We start from the raw sequence: 19616 nt of genomic DNA, 5'->3' as shown, positions 1-19616 counted from the left end.
CGCTATGGCACCCGTGAATTGTAAGGCTTGGTGCAGCCATCTCCTTCCCCAATTTCAGTGACATCCACATTCCTATGATGGTGATAGCATTGAATAGAATAAATCAGATAGGTCTCATCTAACCCGAATATAATAATTGAGTTAGAGGTTCCCATAGGCACAAAGCAAGCATATAACCCCCCAAAAAAAGGGAATGTGCCAGGAACAAAGGTGCAACAATGTCTGTAATAAGAACATGGATTTTATTAGATAAAGTTGAAAGAAAATCATAATACAACACAATTCAAAGAAATCCAGGCACAGAAAGGGACAAACAACAAAAAGCAATAATGGGTGGGTGAGCGAGCCAAAGTAAATATAAGTACAAGTGTGCATGGAGCCAACAAGTGTAGGTAACCATAACGTACAGGTCAATGTGCAAGTCTATTAATGCTCAAAAATAACTTTTCTTCAGTAGTAAAAGATAAAAACGTATTTAGGCAGAGAAAACCAATTAGTGGTCCATAGTGATTAACGATGTCTTAAAGGGGTTTTCCCACAAACAAAAGTTCATTTTAAAAATTGTCTGACCGTGAACGGAGCATACCACATCTCCTGGGCGGGGGAGGAAGGAAAATACAATACAGACATTACAGCAGGGGATCGCAGAGGATTCATTCTGTGAGGTAAAACATTTCACTGCCTGTTTTTAAACAATATTTTACCTCACAAAATGAATCCCCTGCTGTAATGTCTGTATTGTCTTTTCCTTCCTCCCCCGCCCAGGAGATGTGGTATGCTCCGTACACGGTCAGACACAGACAATTTTTAAAATGAACTTTTGTTCGTGGGAAAACCCCTTTAAGTGATATAAGGGATTTCATATAGCATGCACAAACAGTAAAAGGTAAAAAACTGCAGTATCGCTGCCGCTATAGTACGATCAGATAGGCAACGAGCCGCAATCTCAAAGCACCGTATGCCCTGGTGCAAATAATAATGATAAAAAGAAAAGAGATGCGCTGTAAACCACTCATAAAATACCAAGAGAGTGATTCCTACCCGTCATAGAGAAAATGGTAGTCCAAATGAAGATATACGCGTGCAGCTTCCAGGGGTCCTGTGAAGAAGTCACAACTGCAACTAGAGGTGATGGACAAGTGCCGGAGTCTGTAGAACAAGCTGCAGAAAATGGCTTCAAACGGCGTATTAAGAGATAGAGGGCTGCAGAGACTCTCAGAGACTCGGGCTTTCAGGTACATGCAGCCATTGCACTAGGTGGATACAGGGATGAAGATCATGGGGGAGAAGGACTGCAGACAGCCTGATCAGTGTGCCGGCCGGTCACACCTGCAGGACCGCTGATAATCAAGGATGTGAGCGCTTGGTATCTGAGTGGCGTCACAACAGCTGGGGGATTCCACTGAGGGAAAAACAGTCCAGCGCTTATCCGACGCGTTTCCGATGTCACAGCCTCCTTCGTCAGGGATTTCACCCATGATCTTCATCCCTGTATCCACCTAGTGCAACGGCTGCATGTACCTGAAAGCCCGAGTCTCTGAGAGTCTTTGCAGCCCTCTATCTCCGGTGTTAATACGCCGTTTGAACCCATTTTCTGCAGCACTCACGGCTTGTCCTACAGACTCGGTACTTGTCCATCACCTATAGTTGCAGTTGTGACTTCTTCAAAGGACCCCTGGAAGCTGCATGCGTATATCTTCATTTGGACTACCATTTTCTCTATGACAGGCAGGAATCACTCTTTTGGTATTTTGAGTGGTTTGCAGCGCATCTCTTTTCTTTTTACCATGCACAAAGTTATCTTCACATGAGTATGATCAGGTCACTTACCAAGGGACCCGACACGTGTTTCACCACCGACGGTAGTTGCAGCATTAGAGGTATGGGGTGTACTGACTAACAAAATAAGTTCTATGCTAACTGCGCTCTATAAAAGCGCCTATAGAAACTTTAGAGCAATGCAATCCAGATCTTGAACTTAAAAATTGGTAACTTTTGGGTATTACATCAATTGGAGATTTGTATAAAAAGGAGGAATCAACCTCCTTCTCTTCATGTACAATTAAATATAATCTACCATATAAAGATTTCTATACAGTGGCATGCAAAAGTTTGTGCACCCCTGGTCAAAATGACTTACTCTAATCTCTTAAAGGGCTAAAGTTAAAGATGACACATTTCCTTTGTGTTTTAGGCAAGAATATATATATATACTGAATATAGTCATTTTTTTCAATTTAACAATTACAAAAATGAAAATGGGTTGATGCAAAAGTTTGGGCACCTTTGAAAATTTGTGCGCTCAGATAACTTTGACCAAGGTTTCAGACCTTAATTAGACTGTCAGGGTTATAGCTTGTTCACTATTGTCATTAGGAAAGGCCAGGAGAAGCAAATTTCGCAGCATTATAAAAACCCAGCCTTTTCTAACCTTGTGCTAAAAAACAGCAGCCATGGGTACTTCTAAGCACCTGCCTAGTACACCAAAAATGAAAATGGTGGAGGCGCACAAAGCAGGAGGCTTTAAGAAGATAGCATAGTGTTTTCAAGTTGCCCTTTCCTCAGTTAAGAAATGACAGTTAACAGGAACAGTGGAGGTCAAGATAAAGTCTGGAAGACCAAGCAACATTACAGTAAGAACTACTAGTAGTATTGCTAGAGAGGCAAATCAGAACCCCTAATTGACTGCAAAATACCTTCCTAAAGATTTAGCAGGCTCAGGAGTTGTGGTTCATTGTTCTACTGTTCAGAGACGCATGCACAAATATCACCTTCTTGGAAGATTCATCAGAAGAAAACCTGTCCTGCATCCTCACCATAAAATTCAGCATCAGAAGTATGCAAAAGAACATATAAAACAAGCCTGATGCATTTTGGAAACAAGTCCTGTGGAACGATGAGGTTAAAATAGAACTCAAAATCCACAATAGACTACCCCTCAAAAGGCGCAAGATAAAGGTTTCACAATTGCCCTGATATGAACACCATTGAACATATGTGGCTAGACCTCACAATCGCAGTGCATGCAAGACGACCCAGGAATCTCACAGAACTGGAAGAATTTGCCAAGGAAAAATGGATGAAAATCCCTCAAACAAGAATTGAAAGACTCTTGGCTGGCTACTAGGTAGTAACCATGCACAGTGCCCAAACTTTTGCATGGGCCTATTTTACTTTTTGTAATTTTTAAAAAGTAAAAGATGATATCACTGTCCCTAACTTCAGACAAATCGAACATTAAGAGGGAATCGGAGAGAAGTCAAACCCTGGCTTCCTGTTGATGATCAATACGTCCAAGGTGGGGACAGTGAAGCTGGCGCTGATTGGGCGCAGGGCTCGTGTGATGTAACAACCTTACGAACCCCGGAAACACGAATACCGACACCGCCGCAACGGAGCTGGCAAGGAAGGTGAGTATGAGTGTTTTTATGTTAACGAGGTCAAATATGAGGAATAACAAGAGATTGTCCTAGTAGTGGGCAACCCCTTTAAAAAGTTTTTTTTACATTTTTATATTAAAACATATCCAACATTCTGATCATGAAAAAGCCTTCTCCCCTGTGTGACTTCTCCGATGTTTATTAAGAGTTGATTTACGTGTAAACCATTTCCCACATTGGGAACATGAAAAAGGCTTCTCCCCTGTGTGAATTCTCTGGTGTTTAACAACATCTGAGTTATTGCTAAAACATTTCCCACATTCTGAACATGAAAAAGGCTTCTCTCCGGTGTGAATTCTCTGGTGTTTAACAAAATTTGATTTATGGTTAAAACATTTTCCACATTCTGAACATGAAAAAGGTTTCTCCCCTGTGTGGGTTCTCTGGTGGCAATTAAGATTTGATTTTTGGTTAAACCATTTCCCACATTCTGAACATGAAAAAGGCTTCTCCCCTGTGTGGGTTCTCTGATGGCAATTAAGACTCGATTTATGGCTAAAACATTTCCCACATTCTGAACATGAAAATGGCTTCTCCCCTGTGTGAGTTTTCTGGTGTCTTACAAGATCTGATTTCTGGTTATAACATTTCTCACACTTGGAACAAAAAAATCTATTCTCTGCTGTGTGGAATTGTTCAAGTTTAAGAAAGGACTTTTCGAAGGGAAAACTATTTCCATATTCTGAACTTGAAAATGACTTATTTGCTTTATCATCAGTTCGTTTTTTAATGCTTATTTTGTGACTTTGATTTTCCTTAGTAGTCGGTAATGAATCAGAAGACAGGACCTGTTTCAAAGGATCAGATGACAGATCTTTGCTGTGAAGGGATGATGGTATATCTGGAGTAATGGCATTCACTTCAATTGTATATTGTGGGATCTTAAGATCATCTGATTTAAAAATTGAAGATGTCGGCTGTCCCTCTGATCTCCTGGTGCAGTTATCTGCCAAGGAAAAAAAACAATTATTATTTTAGAATAAAATATCGTTGAATTTTATATATTATGACATTTCTACTTAAACTGTCCGTAAAAACGGCAAGTTTTGCAAAAATATGGAATTATTCACTAAGACACTGACAGATCACAGTTTAATAGAAAACCTCATATAATGAACCAGTAAAGTGTAGTGTTCAACTATTTGTTCATTCTGCCTCCAAAATATGGAATAAAAAGCCACCAATATTATGTAAGCTAAAATAATACCAATAAAAACTTCTACTCATCTCATAAAAAACAAGTCCCCACTCAAGTCATTCATCTGTCGGTGGAAAAACAGGTTTCCACATTAATAGTGTCTCAAAGGCTCTTGAAAAGCAACATGGCTTCCATAAACCAATCCAGCAATATCCGCTCTACCAAAGTCAAATCTCCCCCTTGCTTCTAAGCCTTGCAGTGTACCCAAACCACATTTAGGATCCATGTATTTGGCATTACTATAGTGAGAAGAACCCACTTAATTTACGGTGTGTGTCTCCTGGAACACGATCTGGGCACTATGTGTTGGGTAATAAAATGGCAAATGTACAAGATTCATTCTCCAACATCCACTGCATGCTAATTTCCGGAAAGTGCATGTGGAGTCAAAATAGTCACTACTCCTATAGATTAATTCATTGAGGGTTATAGTTTAAAAAATGGAGTCACTTTATGGGGATTTCTACTGCTCTGGTTTTCTGCCATTTTGTCATATTAGGGATTCTGCAAATGGGGTGTCCCATCTCCTCTGGGATCTGCTCCCGTGAAGTCTGCTTCTGTCACCAGACGCCTTATTCATTCTGCAGGCGTCGCTGGTAATGGTGGAGAAGTCAGAACCAGAAGCTCTGGGTGACGCAGGCTCTATCCAGCCACTAAGAATAGGGCGTAAGATAATACTAAGAAAATGGAGTAGATAGCACCAAGCCTGTTTGTGGGGCCATCTTTTGAGCTGCCAGGTGACCATGAACAGTGCCCCCAATACAATGTGTCTGCAAACTATTCCAGCAAGATCTGCATTCATATAGCTAAATGTCACTCCTTCCCTTCTTAACCTGCCATGTTCCCAGACAGTAGTGTACAACCGTATATAGGGGATTGTCGGATTCAAAAGAAGATGGAAAATAATTTGTAAGGTCCATTTGTTTCCTATTATCCTTTGTGAAGAATTCCAAAGTTATCACCACATAAAGTGACACACGTCAGATTCGAAAAATGGGCCCAGATAGGAACACAAAACTGGCTGCAGGAAGGGGTTAAATCAGAGTATTTTGGGCACAAAATACTGTAGTCAAAAACTGTTACTATAGACAATAACAAATCATAAAAGTTAAGTTTGGTCATAAAGACTGGACCTGGTCTTGTAGGGACCATATGAGCACATTCAGCAGCACAGAAGGGAGAGAAGGTGGATTCATCCTAGAAGATATCAGGATTCTAGGAAGCCAACAGCATCATTACTCTCCACTTTCTCTTACAGACCCATCATAATGTTTTTCTTCAAGTGATTTTTTAACTTGTCAGCACATTATACGTATGTTGTCATTTGGCTTTATAGTTCACAAACCTGGGCAGGTAACGGTCAGCATCTTCTAATCCCGGGGGGAGGTGGATCCTCCAGGTTGTAAGTTCTACAGAAAAGGTCTTTCAATGCCCAAAGTTATTTGAACAGTTTTGGATGGAGGAGAATGTTGTGGTCTGGAGGCAAAATGGTGATCACACGATTGTGATATAGCCGGACTACACGACCAATAAAGCATCCACAGCCGGTGACTGAGAAGAATCTGTGACTTCTCAGCATTTAGTGGTTACTACTCACCTGGGTAGTCATATGTAGGAATCTCCTCTTTACACCGCTCATCATCCCTCACATATGTCTCTGTAGTATTAATATGGGTCAGATCTTCACCCTGAAACAAATATTGTAAAACTCACAGACAGATGGAGAAGTCCCATCTATGATCAGCTCTAATCCTGTCATCTCCACCGTTCTCATTAAACAAGTATAAAACACATAATACTGGTGGATAAAACAAGACTGAACACAAGACCATCACAGCCGTCTACACATCATAGGGGAGATCTCATGACACCTTCTCTCCATCTACCTGATGATCCGGAGGAACATTGGGATCTTCTTGTTTCCAGTCCTGTGGAAGAAGAGGACGGGGACATCTTTCTGGTGTTGTCCTCTTACCGGATAGATCTGGAGGAAACACATACACGGACTGAATTTATTCTTTACATACAGATAATTATAGACCGTGTGTGTTCAGTCCTGTCTATTACCTGGTGATGTGATGGGCTGGGGAACCGCCATCATGATGTCCCTGTACAAATCTTTGTGTCCTTCTAAATACTCCCACTCCTCCATGGAGAAATAGACGGCGACATCCTGACACCTTATAGGAACCTGACACATACAATGATACTGTTATCCCCCTGATCCCTCCATAGCGTTACTGTGTAATGTCCCAGCATTCCCAGCAGTGTCACCTCTCCAGTCAGCAGCTCAATCATCTTGTAGGTGAGTTCTAGGATCTTCTGGTCATTGATGTCCTCATGTATCAGGGGTTGAGGTGGAGGACCCGTGATTGGGCTCAGGGGTCTTTCCCATCCCTCAGACACAGGGTCCTGACAGCACTCACTAGAGGTCTTCTTCACTACTGTGTAATCCTGGTTATGGAGAGACACATTAATAAATCTCACTACAGACATTGCCAGAGTCCTCACCTCTCCAGTTCTGTCCATCTGTTATTCCCATAGATAAGAATGATGTAATGTGACGTCATCAGAATCTCTCACCTCTCCAGTAAGCCGGAAGAGGATCTCTAGGGTGAGGTGTAATATCCTCTCCGCCATCTTGTCTCTGTCCATATCCATTCTTGATGGGTGATTCAGAAAAATTCTCTTATATAGAAGATCTTCACTGAGAGGATCTGATATTGTAGAGACCTGAATGAGAAGAAAATGAGCCGATGTAACATCATAAAAATCCAGTGTAATAATACAATTACTGAAGACAATGAGGGAAAACATATTAGGAGATAGAAGGTGTAGATGTTGTATTCTCTAGTCTTGTATAAATGGAACACAAGTTGAATTGCTGACTATGACATCTCCTTCATGCACTTTTCTGTGTTTGTCATGGCAGAACTGTTGGAGGATTATTAAAGGTGATAGTTTTCCCACCAATTAGAGGGGACACCTGTGGATATCGGTGTTTTTTTTACCTGCTACAGTTCTGGTGATTTACTCGTTAAAGTGCTCTTGTGGTAAAGTGGACGTTGGACAAACATCACGATCAATTACAATCAGACTGAAGGAACATCGTCCTCTATCCGGCTCTATGAATCTAGGATGAAATCCACTGCGGCCCCTGCAAGAAAAGAATGAAGAAGAGCAGAAGTTTGGGGAGACCACAATGGCCAGACATTTCTCGGAGATAAAAGTTCTGATGTACGATGGTCGGTGTTAGAAGAGGTTCTATAAGACAGTGTTCCCCAACTCCAGTCCTCAAGGCCCACCAACAGGTCATGTTTTCAGGATTTCCTTAGTATTGCTCAGGTGATGTAATTATCACCTGTGAAATCCTGAAAACATGACCTGTTGGTGGGCCTTGAGGACTGGAGTTGGGGAACACTGCTGTAAGACCCAATACGACCGGCCAATCACAGTAATGCCAGTATCCAACATGGCTACCGCATTACTGTGTATGGCGCGCAATCCCGCATGTTTATTGGCTGCGTAACAGCAGCAATTATTGTGTTGGATGGAACTAGGAGATGAATAATGGCGTTGTGTGAGGACTTCTCTGGGCTTCTGTCCTTCATCCTGCAGTCGTCTGAATGGATCTAATGTGGACGGGAACCAGCTAAGCCGCATTCTGTCCACAGCTGTTACCTCACTGTTCACACCACACAGAGACCCCAAAAGAGTCCCCGTGCTGAAGGGGTTAATGCCCCCTGCGCCCAGTAATGGGGGTCTCCACATACCTCCACCTGCAGAGCCGCCACCACATATATGGCTGCTCTGTGCGCACAGGAGCTGTGATGAGGTCACAGGAGGGGAGGAGTCAGGGGTCACATGATCAGGGGCCTCAGTGGATGCAGGACTCTGCTGTTCTGGTTGTCATGGTGCTGGATGAGCTGAAGTTTATGTGTGGGGTCAGGAGGGGTTTACAGTGTGGATGTAGCAGAGCCGCGCGTGTACGAGGTGTACGGAGCGGAGCCGCGCGTGTACGAGGCGTACGGAGCGGAGCCGCCCGTGTACGAGGCGTACGGAGCGGAGCCGCGCGTGTACGAGGCGTACGGAGCGGAGCCGCGCGTGTACGAGGCGTACGGAGCGGAGCCGCGCGTGTACGAGGCGTACGGAGCGGAGCCGCGCGTGTACGAGGCGTACGGAGCGGAGCCGCGTGTACGAGGCGTACGGAGCGGAGTCGCGCGTGTACGAGGCGTACGGAGCGGAGCCGCGCGTGTACGAGGCGTACGGAGCGGAGCCGCGCGTGTACGAGGCGTACGGAGCGGAGCCGCGCGTGTACGAGGCGTACGGAGCGGAGCCGCGCGTGTACCAGGCGTACGGAGCGGAGCCGCGTGTACGAGGCGTACGGAGCGGAGCCGCGTGTGTACGAGGCGTACGGAGCGGAGCCGCGTGTGTACGAGGCGTACGGAGCGGAGCCGCGTGTGTACGAGGCGTACGGAGCGGAGCCGCGCGTGTACAAAGCGTACGGAGCGGAGCCGCGCGTGTATGAGGCGTACGGAGCGGAGCCGCGCGTGTATGAGGCGTACGGAGCGGAGCCGCGCGTGTACGAGGCGTACGGAGCGGAGCCGCGTGTGTACGAGGTCTATGGAGCGGAGCTGTGTGTGTATGATGTGTACGGAGCGGAGCCGTGTGTGTACGGAGATTAGCCGTGTGTGTACGTCGTGTATGGAGCGGAGCCGCGCGTGTACGAGGCGTACGGAGCAGAGCCGCGTGTGTACGAGGTCTATGGAGCGGAGCTGTGTGTGTATGATGTGTACGGAGCGGAGCCGTGTGTGTACGGAGATTAGCCGTGTGTGTACGTCGTGTATGGAGCGGAACCGTGTGTGTACGAGGTGTACGGAGCAGAGCCGTTTGTGTACGAGGTGTACGGAGCGGAGCCGCGTGTGTATGAGGTGTACGGAGCGGAGCCGCGTGTGTATGAGGTGTACGGAGCGGAGCCGCGTGTGTACGAGGCGTACGGAGCAGAGCCGTGTGTGTACGAGGCGTACGGAGCAGAGCCGCGCGTGTACAAAGCGTACGGAGCGGAGCCGCGCGTGTACGAGGCGTACGGAGCGGAGCCGCGCGTGTACGAGGCGTACGGAGCGGAGCAGCGTGTGTACGAGGTCTATGGAGCGGAGCTGTGTGTGTATGATGTGTACGGAGCGGAGCCGTGTGTGTACGGAGATTAGCCGTGTGTGTACGTCGTGTATGGAGCGGAGCCGTGTGTGTACGAGGTGTACGGAGCAGAGCCGTGTGTGTACGAGGTGTACTGAGCGGAGCCGCGTGTGTACGAGGTGTATGGAGCGGAGCCGCGTGTGTACGAGGTGTACGGAGCAGAGCCGTGTGTGTACGAGGTGTACGGAGCAGAGCCGCGTGTGTACGAGGTGTATGGAGTGGAGCCGTGTGTGTACGAGGTGTACACAGGTTCGGTCGGAGACACCGCGGCTCCTTATCAGACTGTAGAAGAACTGACACTGGACACTTGGTAAAACTGCGCTCGGACGTCTCTTGTTTCTCGCGCAGATATTGATAACATAAGATGGAGTCAGACGAACCCTCCTACAAAACCTGATAACAAAGTCATTACTACAGGACTGGATGAGAAAGGGATTTATTCTACAAGAAACGCTGGGGCCACAAATGAGAGAATCCGGGCCCCGTGGCTGGATACTCTGGGCCCCCAGCGTGTTAGGAGCAGACGGGGTCTTTGTCCCTGGAGCTTCTCTGCTCGGTATAATGAGACTCTGATCTTGTTCTTATAAAGAGGGTTGGAGTAAAATAGAAGCTGCTGAATATGAGGACCTTGTCTGATCTCTATGTCCTTGTGTACAGAGCTATGGAGATAGCGCTATTCTCTGTATAATAGATGTGATGTCTCTGGAGCCCTAATATTCCTGTACAGGGGTCTCTGTAGAGAAAATCTTACCGCAGCATTATGGATTCGGAGAAGGGAAAAGGGATTGGGGACATTTTATTGTAATTTCCCTTAAAAAAACAACTAATAAGTAACTGATTATAGTAAGTGTTTTGTTTTCCCACCATTTTGTTTGTAGGAGAAGTAAAGAGCCGAGGCTGTAGAAGCTTTATCTCCAGAAGTCTACAAAAGAGGGAGGATTGGCAACTCCAAATGTCCTTGTCTGTTTTGGGATTGGGAGTTAGGAAAAGGGGCAGGAGAATATTTTAGGGTTTTTTTGGGAGCAGGAGATGCAATATTTGTTCATATAGTGTAAATTTATGAATATGGTTAGGTTCAGAAATATTTGGACAGTAACTGAATCTTTGTGATTTCAGTTCTGCATGTCACTAATTTGGATTTAAAATAAAAAAACTGAGATGTAATTGAAGTGGAGACTTTGAGGTTTAATAATAATAATAATAATAATAATAATAATTAAAGGGGTTGAACAAAAATATCCTGTAAAACGTTTAGGAATTGCAACTATTTTTCTACAAAGCCTCCTCATTTCAGGGACTCAAAAGTAATTGGACAAATTAACTTTACTGTAAATAAAATTTTCATGTTTAATACTTTGTAGTGAATTGTTATCTGTATCTGACAGAAGGCAACTGAACAGGATTCATAGAATCATAGAATGGTAGAGTTGGAAGGGACCTCCTGGGTCATCTGGTCCAACCCCCTGCTCAAAGCAGGATTCACTAGATCATCTCAGACAGATGTCTGTCCAGCCTCTGTTTGAAGACGTCCATTGAAGGGGAACTCACCACCTCTCGTGGCAGCCTGTTCCACTCATTAATCACCCTGTCAAAAAGTTTTCTCTAATATCTAATCTGTGTCTCCTCCCATTTAGTTTCATCCCATTGCTTCTAGTCTTTCCTTGTGCAAATGAGAATAAAGATGATCCTTCTACAATGTGACAGCCCTTGACATATTTGTAGACAGCTATTAAGTCTCCTCTCAGTCTTCTTTTTTGCAAGCTAAACATTCCCAAATCCTGCAACCGTTCTTCATAGGACATGGTTTGCAGACCAGTCACCATTCTGGTCGCTCTTCTCTGAACTTGCTCCAATTTGTCTATGTCTTTTTTAAAATGTGGTGCCCAAAACTGGACACAGTATTCCAGATGAGGTCTGACCAAAGAGGAGTAAAGTGCGATAATGACTTCACGTGATCTAGACTGTATGCTTCTGTTAATACATCCCAGAATTGTATTTGCCTTTTTTGCTGCTGCATCACACTGTTGACTCATGTTCAGTCTATGATCTATTAGTATACCTAAGTCTTTTTCACATGTACTGTTGCTTAGCTCTATTCCTCCCATTCTGTATATGCTTTTTTCATTTTTATTGCCCAGATGTAGTACTTTGCATTTTTCCCTGTTAAAAACCATTCTGTTGGTTGCTGCCCACTGCTCCAGTTTATTTAGGTCTTTTTGAATCCTCTCTCTCTCTTCTCTAGTATTAGCTATCCCTCCTAGCTTTGTGTCATCAGCAAATTTAATCAGTTTACCCTCAATTTCTTCATCTAAATCATTGATAAAGATGTTGAACAATACAGGTCCCAGGACGGAGCCCTGTGGTACCCCACTTGAGACATTCATCCAGCTGGATGTGAAGCCATTTACAACCACCCTTTGAGTCCGATCACTAAGCCAGTTGTGAATCCACCTAACAGTTGCCTGGTCCATTGCATACTTGGTAATTTTTTCAATAAGGATGGTGTGAGATGCTTTGTCAAATGCTTTGCTGAAGTCAAGATATACTATATCTACAGCATTTCCCTGATCCACCCAGTCAGTGATTCTGTCATAGAAGGAAATTAAGTTAGTCTGACATGACTTGTTAGTTACAAACCCATGCTGACTCTGGTTAATCACTTCATTCTTATCCATGTACTTACATACATGTTGTTTAATAATTTGTTGAAAGATCTTTCCTGGTATAGAAGTCAGACGCATCGGCCTATAGTTCCCTGGGTCCACCTTCTTCCCCTTTTTGAAGATAGGAACAACATTTGCTCTTCTCCAGTCTTCTGGGACTTCTCCTGCTCTCCAAGAATTTTCAAAGATTATGGAGAGTGGTTCTAAAATTTCTTCTACGATCTCCTTCAGTACTCTGGGGTGTAATTCATCTGGACCTGGAGACTTGAACTCATTTATGTTAGCTAAATATTCCCTCACAATCTTTCTGTTTACAGATAACTTGGATTCTTCTATTCCTTTAAAAGGACAGTGAAGATCAGTTGATGTTACATTTTCTTTCTGAGAGAAAACAGATGCAAAATAGGAATTAAAAAGTTTGGCCTTCTCAACATCCTCTCTTACCATTTCTCCATTTTCATCCTGTAAAAATCCTATAGCATCTTTGACTTTTCTTTTACTTTTGACATACCCCCAAAATTCTTTTTTATTGCTTTTGACATCTCTTGCAAGCCTTAATTCATTGTCAGCTTTAGCTAACCTGATACGTGCCCTGCAGGATCTGCAGACTGCATTATAATCTTCTTTAGATATGCCTCCCTCTTTCCATTTAATAAACATTTCTTTCTTTCTTTTTAGCATGTGTTTAAGTTCTGTGTTCATCCATCCTGGTTTCCTTAAATGCTTCCCATTCTTCCTACTTTTCGGGATTGTTAACGATTGTGCTTTGAGAATCTCATTTTTAAAAATTTCCCATCCTTCCTGGACATTTTTGTCCTTAAGGACATCCAGCCATTGGATCCCTCCTATTCTCTTTCTGAGTCTCTTAAAATCTGCCTTTCTAAAATCTAACCTTGAAGTTTGAGTCTTCACATGTCTTCCTCCTCTAGTTATCCAAAATTCTATAATAGCATGATCGCTGCCTCCTAGGGTCCCAGCCACCTTTACCTCCTCAACCATGTCCTCACTGTTTATAAGGATTAGATCCAAAGTAGCAGATCCCCTTGTTTTCTCCCCTACCTTTTGGAAGATAAAGTTGTCAGCAAGAGAGGATAAGAATTTGCTTGACCTGTTAGTTTTACTTGAGAGAGACTCCCAACAAATGTCTGGATAGTTGAAATCTCCCATGACCACTACGTCATATTTTTTGGAGAACTTGGTCATTTGATACATAAAGAGTTCATCCATATCTTCAGCTTGCCCAGGTGGCCTGTAATAAATGCCTACAATGGTGTCCTTTCCGTTGTTCTCTCCTTGTATTCTTACCCAAACAGTTTCCACAGAACTCCCAGTCTCTGAAGCTTCAATCTGTGCAGATATGCGCTTTTCTAACATACAATGCGACACCTCCTCCTCGTTTATCAAGTCTGTTTCTTGCAAATAAGTTGTATCCTTTTAGCCTTTTATTCCAATCATGTGTATCGTCCCACCAAGTTTCAGTGATTCCAATGACATCATATTTCTTTTCCTGCATTAGTAGTTCCAATTCTCCTTGTTTGTTGCCCATGCTTTGTGCATTTGTATAAAAACATTTTAGTTTGTGATTGGTTTCTCTTCCTCCCATATTTTTATTATTTAAATTGTTTTGTCTTTGTTCTTCCTTTCTACTTCCAGTAGCAGAGATCTCAATAGTATTTGTCAGCTGTATGGCTTTTTCTGGCCTTTTGCTTCCCTTCCCACATTGTTCTAGTTTAAAGCTCTCCTTATGAATGTAGCAAGGCGACTTCCAAATACATGTTTTCCAGTCTTCGTAAGGTGCACCCCATCTCTAGCAAGTAGTCCATCGTATAGGTAATTCATTCCGTGATCCAGAAATCCAAATCCTTGTTGACGGCACCATCGACGTAGCCAGTTGTTCACCTGTAGAATCTTATTCCACCTCATTGTTACATGGCCATCCACTGGGAGGATGGATGAGAAGACCACCTGCGCTCCCAATTCTTTCACTTTCTTGCCTAAGTCTTCAAAGTCACTGCAGATGGTTTCCAGGTCCTTTCTTGCTGTGTCATTTGTCCCCACATGTATTAGCAGGAATGGGTAGTGATCTGTAGGTCTGAAGAGTCTTGATATCCTGTCAGACACAGCTTTAATTTTTGCTCCTGGAAGACAGCACATTTCTCTTGAGGTTATGTCTGGTCTGCAGATAGCGGCCTCTGTTCCTCTTAACAGGGAATCCCCCATGACCACCACTCTCCGTTTTTTCTTCACAACATTCTTCTTTCTCCATCCAGGAGGATTCTGAGGGCTTACAAGGTTATTCATTGCTGGCAAAGTCTTATCTTGCTGTATTTCTTCATGGTTCTCCTGCGAGAGAGCCTGGTACTGGTTCCTGAGCAGTATGGGTGCTGACTGCCTCTCGATCCTCCTGCTTCTGTGGGTCACATGCTTCCATTCCTCTGTTTCCTCAGGTGCAGTTCGAATTTCTTCTCTTTCTGAATCATGAAGAGATAATTCTGCTCTGTCTAAGAACTCTTCACCTTCCTTAATGATTTTCAAGGTAGTTAACCTCTCTTCTAGATTTTGCAACTTTTCCTCCAACAGGGACACAAGCTTGCATTTCTGGCATGTGAAGTTTGGCTTTTCCACTGGCAAGTCTGTGAACATGTAGCAGGATATGCAGCTCACCAAATGGCTCCTAGACTCTTCCATGTTCTTACTATTAATGTTCTGAAAACAGTGAAAAAAGTTTAAAAAAAAAGCCTCAAAGCCTCCCCTGGTTTACCGATGTCCTCTTTTCAGCTCCAACAGCCAAAATCCAGTGTTCTTTGAGCTCGCGGACACTCTTCACTTACCCCAAAATGCAGTGGGAATATGCAAATTATCTCCTCAGGACTCCTCCCCTGGTTTACCGATGTCCTCTTTTCAGCTCCAACAGCCAAAATCCAGTGTTGTTTGAGCTCGCGGAGACTCTTCACTTACCCCAAAATGCAGTGGGAATATGCAAATTATCTCCTCAGGACTCCTCCTCTGGTTTACCGATGTCCTCTTTTCAGCTCCAACAGCCAAAATCCAGTGTTCTTTGAGCTCGCGGAGACTCTTCACTTACCCCAAAATGCAGTGGGAATATACAAATTATCTCCTCAGGACTCCTCCCCTGGTTTACCGATGTCCTCTTTTCAGCTCCAACAGCCAAAATCCAGTGTTGTTTGAGCTCGCGGAGACTCTTCACTTACCCCAAAATGCAGTGGGAATATGCAAATTATCTCCTCAGGACTCCTCCTCTGGTTTACCGATGTCCTCTTTTCAGCTCCAACAGCCAAAATCCAGTGTTCTTTGAGCTCGCGGACACTCTTCACTTACCCCAAAATGCAGTGGGAATATGCAAATTATCTCCTCAGGACTCCTCCCCTGGTTTACCGATGTCCTCTTTTCAGCTCCAACAGCCAAAATCCAGTGTTCTTTGAGCTCGTGGAGACTCTTCACTTACCCCAAAATGCAGTGGGAATATGCAAATTATCTCCTCAGGACTCCTCCCCTGGTTTACCGATGTCCTCTTTTCAGCTCCAACAGCCAAAATCCAGTGTTCTTTGAGCTCGCAGAGACTCTTCACTTACCCCAAAATGCAGTGGGAATATGCAAATTATCTCCTCAGGACTCCTCCCCTGGTTTACCGATGTCCTCTTTTCAGCTCCAACAGCCAAAATCCAGTGTTCTTTGAGCTCGCGGAGACTCTTCACTTACCCCAAAATGCAGTGGGAATATGCAAATTATCTCCTCAGGACTCCTCCCCTGGTTTACCGATGTCCTCTTTTCAGCTCCAACAGCCAAAATCCAGTGTTCTTTGAGCTCGCGGAGACTCTTCACTTACCCCAAAATGCAGTGGGAATATGCACATTATCTCCTCAGGACTCCTCCCCTGGTTTACCGATGTCCTCTTTTCAGCTCCAACAGCCAAAATCCAGTGTTCTTTGAGCTCGCGGAGACTCTTCACTTACCCCAAAATGCAGTGGGAATATGCAAATTATCTCCTCAGGACTCCTCCCCTGGTTTATTCTCACGGACCCTAAATCAATTACCATTTTTTTCGGAGGAACATAAATCTATATTAATTAAACCTATTTCTTTGGAAGAGATTGCCACTACAATTAAAAATTTGAAACCAAACAAAGCTCCTGGACCTGATGGATACACTTCTGATTTCTTTAAATCCTTAACAGAAGAGGTGTCCCCACTATTAGTACCGATCTTCAACAGGATAATCTGTGGCAATCCCATTCTCCGATCCGCAAATATGGTTTATGTCAAGTTATTACTAAAACCAGACGAAGATCCATTATCCCCCAATTCATACAGACCGATTTCACTTACAAATATCGACATTAAGCTTTTATCCAAAATAATGGCTGATAGACTGGTCTCCATTCTACCTCACCTTATATCTCCTGCACAAGCAGGCTTTGTTAAGGGTCGCTCAGCCACACTAAATATTAGGAAAGTATTGTTGGCGCTCGATAAAGGTCTTTCTACTCCTGATCTAAAGGGATCCTCAGCAATTATCTCCCTTGACGCCGAAAAGGCCTTTGATAATATAAATTGGGATTGGTTATACATGGTTTTGACTAAAATGTCATTGTCAGGCCCCTTTTTTAATCATATTCGTAATTGATATACGTCTCCTAAAGCCCAGGTATATACCCCGCGTTTTCTATCCTCTCCCTTCCCTCTTGAAAAGGGAACGAGACAAGGATGTCCTCTATCCCCCTTACTTTTTAATCTGGCTCTAGAACCCTTAGTCCGTATTTTGTCAGACCCTAGAACTTTTCGGGCATCCAATTTAACAAAAAATCAGTTCAGGCGGCTTTTTTTGCAGATGACATCATTCTGTTCATGTCAGATCCCTTCCTACAGTTACCTCTGGTGTTGGATCTACTTAAGAATTTTGGCTCATATTCTGGTTTCAAAATAAACACAAAAAAATGTGAATTGCTACCATTAACTGAAAAGGGTATGAAACTCTACCCAAAGAAATCTTTTTGTGATATTAACATAACTACATCCCATATTACCTATCTGGGTATAAAAATAGGATGGCTACCTTCTTCTCTATATACATTAAATTATCCCCCCCTCATCAAAAAAATTACTGATCAGTTGAAGTCGTGGCAGGATTTGCCCTTGTCTTTCTTGGGTAGGGCGCATGTCGTTAAGATGATAAGCACCTCGAAAATTATGTATCAGCTCCAAACTCTGCCATTACTATTGAAACACTCCGACGTAATCACACTTAATAAGGCCTTCAGTCATTTTATATGGAGAGGAAAACCTCCTAGGATTAGCCTTGACAAACTTATGTCGTCCAAGGATGATGGAGGCATCAATTTTCCAAGTATAAGAAATTATAACCTGGCTTGTCTTTTTCGCTACATAATTGACTGGCTCCACAAAAGACATACATACTCTGATTACTCTTTGGAATCAGACTATGCTTACCCCTTTAATTTAACTGCTCTTCTACACTCTCGCTACTCTTCCCTACCCCCAGCAATCAAAAAATCTGTGACTCTTAAAGACACCATTTCCACTTGGAAAGCGGTTAGAAAGAAATATGGCCTTTCTTTCAGAGTTTCTAAGCACCTGCCGCTATGGCGGAATCCGGAATTTCCACAGGGCAGTGAAAATAAATTATTTATGAAATGGCAGCAAGCAGGTATACATGGCATATCCCACCTACTCCACCCAAACGATCGAGATGGTTGACGTTCCCGGAATGTATAGATAAATATGATCTACCTCTGCAGCATGGCCTCCAATTTGAACAAATTAGATTATCCATTATGTCAAACTTAAAGGATGTCACCTTCGAGACCTTTCAAAACGAATTAGATATAATTTTACTATCTCCAACTGGTACTCCCTCAATTTCTAGTCTTTACTCGGCTATGAAATCTAATTTATTAAAGATACACCCTGATGTCTTCTTTAAATATTGGAAGCAACAATTAGATGATGTTGAAATCCCTACTAAGATCAGATCGGGTTGGAATATATTTAGAAAATACATTATAAACGAATCATGGAGAGAGACTCAGTATAAAATAATACATGGGGCCATTTACGTGTTTAACATACCGAAAAAAGATCCCTTGTCAAATAGGATGATTGCTTGCCCTAAATGTCATCACCCATACTCTGATCTTATGCGCGGCCTATGGTCCTGCCCTGATTCAACAGTATACTGGAATCAAGTATCAGATGTGATAAAGACTATTTGGGGCCCAGGATACAATCTCTCTCCATATGTAGCAATATTACATCATTGGGATAAACCAGAAAACCCTGACCAAAAATCAAAAGGCCCCCCAAAACTGCTTCATACTCTACTCCTCCTGGCAAAAAAACAGTTACTTAAACATTGGCTGGATCCTATCATTCCCCCATAGCAGAGCTAATAATCCAAATGAACCATTTTATGGGAGTGGAGCAATTAGATGCCCTTAGTAACAAGGAACAGCAAGCTGGCAAATTTCTATCAAAATGGAAACAGTTTATTATAACTTGCCGTTCTATGTCTGAAAAGAATAAAATTGTCCAACCATTTACTTCTACAGAATGGTATATTCTGGAGGATCTAAATAATAACCTAGGACTCTTACGTGTTAACTAAAGCAGGGGAGAAATTCATCACAATGTATCGTTATTTAATTAATTCCATTGATTGTAGATGACTGTAACTTGCTAATACTGAGTTTAGATGTCTATTTGTTAAGCCAGGTAACCGGAACTTGTTGATCATTTATGGTGCGTGATTTGTGCACAGGTTTATTATTCTCTACATCCTGGCTCTGTTCTATTTGTTCTTATTTGTTTTTCTATGATTTGTTATGTTTAAAAACCAAATAAAAATGATGTTTGAAAAAAAAATGGTCAGGAAGGCTTCCACGTCGTCCTCCGGTCCCATCTTCCTCAACGCTGAGCGAACCTTGTCCCGGCCTCTCAACGTTCCGGGGCTGGTGCCGTCGGCATCTCCTGCATGGCAACAGTAACTGTTGCTGCTGATCACGCTGCTCCGGGAGAGTATCCACTGTTTGTACAGCTCCTCCATTTTGTCCACGGGGTGGAACTGAAAGGTGGCAGGTCGGATTG

General features: G+C 43.3%; 1 protein-coding gene and 1 long non-coding RNA gene across 2 annotated transcripts; both read right to left on the bottom strand.

Annotated features, from left to right (window-relative positions):
* Nucleotides 1-2760: 2760 nt before the first annotated feature.
* LOC141201617 (uncharacterized) lies at nt 2761-7134 on the bottom strand. Its single transcript, XM_073663621.1, has 5 exons — nt 6913-7134; nt 6706-6829; nt 6525-6622; nt 6236-6326; nt 2761-4386 (listed from the first exon to the last, which is right to left on the bottom strand). The coding sequence occupies exons 1-5, from the start codon at nt 7132-7134 to the stop codon at nt 3539-3541; spliced, it is 1383 nt and encodes a 460-aa protein (XP_073519722.1). The 3' UTR covers nt 2761-3538.
* Nucleotides 7135-7248: 114 nt separating this feature from the next.
* LOC141201650 (uncharacterized) lies at nt 7249-8496 on the bottom strand. The gene is made up of 3 exons (XR_012272958.1): nt 8412-8496; nt 7650-7795; nt 7249-7371 (listed from the first exon to the last, which is right to left on the bottom strand). It is a non-coding gene; the product is annotated as an uncharacterized lncRNA (long non-coding RNA).
* Between the last annotated feature and the right edge of the window lie 11120 nt (nt 8497-19616).

Source organism: Phyllobates terribilis, unplaced genomic scaffold, assembly GCF_046119375.1.
Source record: "Phyllobates terribilis strain yellow unplaced genomic scaffold, ASM4611937v1 Scaffold_120__1_contigs__length_5212024, whole genome shotgun sequence".
Classification (NCBI taxonomy): Eukaryota; Metazoa; Chordata; class Amphibia; order Anura; family Dendrobatidae; genus Phyllobates; species Phyllobates terribilis.
The sequence above is the reverse complement of the archived record's forward strand: the minus strand, read 5'-3'. Positions and strand labels throughout refer to the sequence as shown.